Raw genomic sequence first — 4,369 nt, forward strand, 5'->3', positions numbered from 1 at the left:
CTGCTGGCACAAATGAATCCATATGAGCTAAAATTGCAATGAGAGCGTTTTGCCTCAAGAAAGTGCTTTTTTCAGCCATATTAGGGCCAGTAATTAGATGTATACCAGACAAATTGATGCTATTTGCAATGAACTTATCGTTAACTTCAACAACTGGGTGTCTTTCATTGCAAATATTGAATTCCTTCTACTGTTTCTGGTTTTATCGGCTCATTTAGTAAATCAACCTTTGCTAATCAGGTCTCTGTTGTCGCTGGAGAGGGGAAGTGAGATGAAGATTGGCTATGACTACGATATAGGCATGTAACTTCGGTGATTTAAAATCGCCAGAGTTAATAGGGGAGCGTCCAAAAAAAACTTAACTGTTGAACAATTTTTGTCTACTAGCGAATAATATGTTACTTAATTTGTTGATAAAAATATTAAAAAAGTATTTTCAGTTTGCTATACAATTCAAAGGTACACCATTTCACAATAAAATAGGGGAATTTTGCCCAAAGATAGAAATAGGCAAGGGTTTCTGTTTTTTTTCTCTGGTTGCCTATTTCTACGCTGTGATTCAATTTGGCAAAAAGATTACATGTATACCTTCCGCAAATGGCAGTTTGGGCTTTTCAAAAAGCCAAAATTCTATATAATTTTAGTTATAAGTTATGGCTTATAGAAGAGGCTACCACAGATCTATTGCATATGCACAATTTTCTAAAAAAATAGTAGTATTGCCTTTGCATAGTATAAAGTATTCCTATGTAAATTCTATGTTATCCATATAATAAAGTTGAAGCTATTGCTAACGCAACGTATTTAAAAATGTTATGAACTTCGTAAGAGAAAAAAATACTCCTTTGATGGAGCAATATTTGAACCTAAAAGCTCAATATCAGGATCATCTGTTATTTTATAGGCTGGGAGATTTTTATGAGTTGTTTTTTTGATGATGCTATTAAAGCTGCGAAGTTGCTGAATATAGTACTAACTAAGAGAGGTAATTTGTATGGGCAAGAGGTACCAATGTGTGGAGTTCCAGCGCATAGTAGTGAATTCTTACCTTCATAAGTTAATAGATTTAGGATTCAAAGTAGCAATCTGCGATCAGTTAGAAACTGCTGATGAAGCAAAAAACAGGGGCTATAAATCTATAGTAAAACGTGATGTAGTGCAAATTGTAACTCCAGGAACAATTGTTGAAGATTCGCTATTAGAGGATAAAAACAGCAATTATCTTGCGTCCATAGTTAAACAAAATGGGGAGTATGCTATTGGCTGGCTTGAATTATCAACAGGATGCATGTTTTACACGAGGGTTTTTGTGCTTTGCAAACATATCTACCATGTAAAACTAGCCAGTGATGAGCATAGAGTAGGTATTTTTTTTGGAACTACATTTAAAAGAGATTTCTCTGTTTTGAACACGTCTTTTTCTTTCACAAGGCCAATTTTATTGCTCACTCTAAAAACATGAGTATCAACTGCCAATGTTGGAATGCCAAGTCCTGAATTTAAAAATACATTAGCACTCTTTCTCCCAACTCCTGGCAAAGACACCAAGTCGTCAAAATTGGGAGACATAGCAATAAGAATAGTAAGAAGAGAGCCGAGTGTTCAGGTTACAGTATGTGATATAAATCAAAACATGCTAAGTAGAGGACGTAATAAAGCCATAAACTCAAATCAGCTTAATTTTAATTGGGTGTGTGCAAACGCAGAAAGTTTGCCATTTGAAGACTCTGAGTTCGACTGTTGCACAATAGCTTTTGGTATTCGGATCCTCTCAGAGTCGTCACTAGAGACCGTCTTTCCAGCCCATCATTACGTGCATATTCAAAGCTACCCATAGTAACAGTCTTCTTAATTCTGCTCTTTCATTCACTAAATTTACTAGGTCACTACCCCCTCCCCTTCTCCCCCCCCCCCCCCCCCCAAAACCAGGTGTCCCTCTCGCAACTGTCTTCACTGGTGCTATTGATATCTTCTTTATATATGTATTAAATATCTTCTTTATATCGGGCAAACAAATAGTAATGTGTGGATCAAAACAACCAGGTCTAAGCAGTGCATTACGAAACCTCCATAAATTTTAAAATAGTGCGTAACTTTAATTTTAGTACTTAATAATCTCTCTATATTGCATTACAGTCAAGAAAAATAAACACTGAATACCTTTTCTACAGTCTTACAATTTAATTTTCTAATAAAATGCTAGATTTTCAGTAGAAAAATCCGGTAAAGGCACAATTTTTTATTGTGCTTTAAGTAAATATACTTTTAACGTTATTATTAATCTGTTACGATATTAAACAGATATTTTCTAAAAAAAAAATGAACAAATACGAAATTTTACAAGTTTCTATAAAAAGTATTACATAGATTGAAGAATACTGAGAATACGCTATAAGTACTAGATCAGAGTCAACTAAACGTAGAAGATAAAGTTGAACAAATGGGTCTTCTAGAAGAAAAATTAGACATGAGACTATCTCCCACAATATAATAAAAGAATCATTAGCATAAACACGTACTCCTAGTAACAAAAAGAAAGGTGATAGTTGACAGCTAAAGTTAATAGAGAGGATGCATAAAAGCAACAGTGCTATTTCCATTGACCGTAAAATCCTTTGTCCAAAGTTAAAATTGAGTGCCAAAATTTACGGAGGCTATCTCAATCTGAACCCAGTAGCTTAGAAAAACTAAAAGAACTTTTTTTTTTTTTTTTTTTTTTTTTGCTGACTTAGTCAAACTCATTCGTGCAGTAGTTTCTATAAAATCGCAGCAAAAGAAATATTTCCTAAGTTAGGCAAATTTTTCAGCGACAATATAGATAGAATAATTGAAAAACAGAAGAAAGACAAGGTTACTAATACACAGAAGATTACTACTCAAAGCAGATTGAACTTGGCTCATTATGCTTGCAGCAAATAGGTTTTACGTCACACCATGCATACTTCTTATCAGCACCTATATCTGATTTCTGTTATGGTTTAGTTTTACTTTTGGTTCGGTGGTCATCAAATTTATCAAAGATGTCTATAAGCAGCTCATTTACAAGGTACAATCATGTGTGAAACTCAACGGAAAGAATGATTGGAACATGCAGGAAATTTACTGAGTTTATTCAACCATACATAAAAGAGAAACTCATTGTAAAGGTCAAAGTTAATGCAAGGATCAACAGTGTTGAGAATCTGCACTTCATTTTCAATAAAGTGAATCTTCTCTCTCCTTTAGAGAAGGCAGATAAATTTAGTCCATTGATATTTAAAATTATTAAAACTTATTTTAATAATTACACTGGCCAAATGACCACAATGTATGCAACCACTACCTATGCAATGCACACAAATTAATCAATTAAGTTCAAAATATCCATTTTTTTTTTAATTAATTGATATTTTTCAAAATTTTAACATTTATTTAAAACTAGCTTTTGATATTTACTACAATTAATTTTGTAGATTAATATGCAAAATTCTAGCAAATTAATGAATTTTCATAAAATTTAAATTTTAAATTTGAAATAAAAATGAATTATAATTGTGAGAATGAATTAAAACCGTCAAAAATCGAAAATTAAAATAGTTTTGCTAATTAAATACTGATTAAAACTTAATTATTAAAGTTTATTTTAATATTTCTGCTGGTCAAATGACCACTATGTATGCGACCAGTACCTGTGCAATGAACACAAATTTAATCAATTGACTTCAAAATAACTAATTTAATGAAATATATATTTTAGCAGTTTTACATTTAATTAATGTAAAATTTGATATTACTAGGAATTATAGAAAAAAAGTCTAATATACAAAAAAGGTTTTGATTCATTGCAAATCATTAAACTTTCATAAAATTCTATCTTAAGATTTCAAACAAAAATTAATTTTAGCTGCAGAAATGAATTAAATCTACGACAAATTAAAAATCTTATTAATTTTGTTTCTCAAATATTAAAAAAAGCTTAGTTATTGAAGTATATTTTCTTATTTATGTTGTCAATTGACCACACCGTAACTGACCGTTACCCATGCAATGCATAAATTTAATCAATTCACTTCAAAATAACTAATTTTTTTTAATGAATTGATAATTTTTTAATAGTTTTAACATTTTAATTAAAATCAAAATTAATAGGACTAGAAATTATTTCCCCGTTTAATATACAAAAACTCTTGCAAATTATAAAATTTTCACCAAAATCAATTTTTAGATTTGAAATAATGCTTAAGCCTAAGCCTAAGTACACCCTAAGCCTAAGCCTAAGCATTTTTTTATTATTTAAAATGTCAAATGACCGCGATGTATGTGACCAGTACTATTCAACGCTTATAAATTAATTAAGTTCAAAATATCTATTTTTTTAATGTTTTGATAT

At 30.9% G+C, this 4,369-nt stretch overlaps 5 pseudogenes across 5 annotated transcripts; 3 read left to right on the forward strand and 2 right to left on the reverse strand.

Annotated features, from left to right (window-relative positions):
- Window position 1: 1 nt before the first annotated feature.
- Window positions 2-187, reverse strand: Bm18516 (annotated as a pseudogene). The gene has a single exon. A coding segment is annotated over exon 1 (186 nt).
- A 673-nt stretch (window positions 188-860) lies between these two features.
- Bm18517 lies at window positions 861-932 on the forward strand (annotated as a pseudogene). The gene has a single exon. A coding segment is annotated over exon 1 (72 nt).
- A 436-nt stretch (window positions 933-1,368) lies between these two features.
- Bm18518 lies at window positions 1,369-1,560 on the reverse strand (annotated as a pseudogene). Its single transcript has one exon. A coding segment is annotated over exon 1 (192 nt).
- A 1-nt stretch (window position 1,561) lies between these two features.
- Window positions 1,562-1,777, forward strand: Bm18519 (annotated as a pseudogene). The gene has a single exon. A coding segment is annotated over exon 1 (216 nt).
- Window positions 1,778-2,332: 555 nt separating this feature from the next.
- Bm18520 lies at window positions 2,333-2,458 on the forward strand (annotated as a pseudogene). The gene has a single exon. A coding segment is annotated over exon 1 (126 nt).
- The last annotated feature ends 1,911 nt before the right edge of the window (window positions 2,459-4,369 follow it).

The sequence above is a fragment of the Brugia malayi genome (assembly GCF_000002995.4).
Source record: "Brugia malayi strain FR3 genome assembly, contig: Bm_206, whole genome shotgun sequence".
NCBI classification, from domain to species: domain Eukaryota; kingdom Metazoa; phylum Nematoda; class Chromadorea; order Rhabditida; family Onchocercidae; genus Brugia; species Brugia malayi.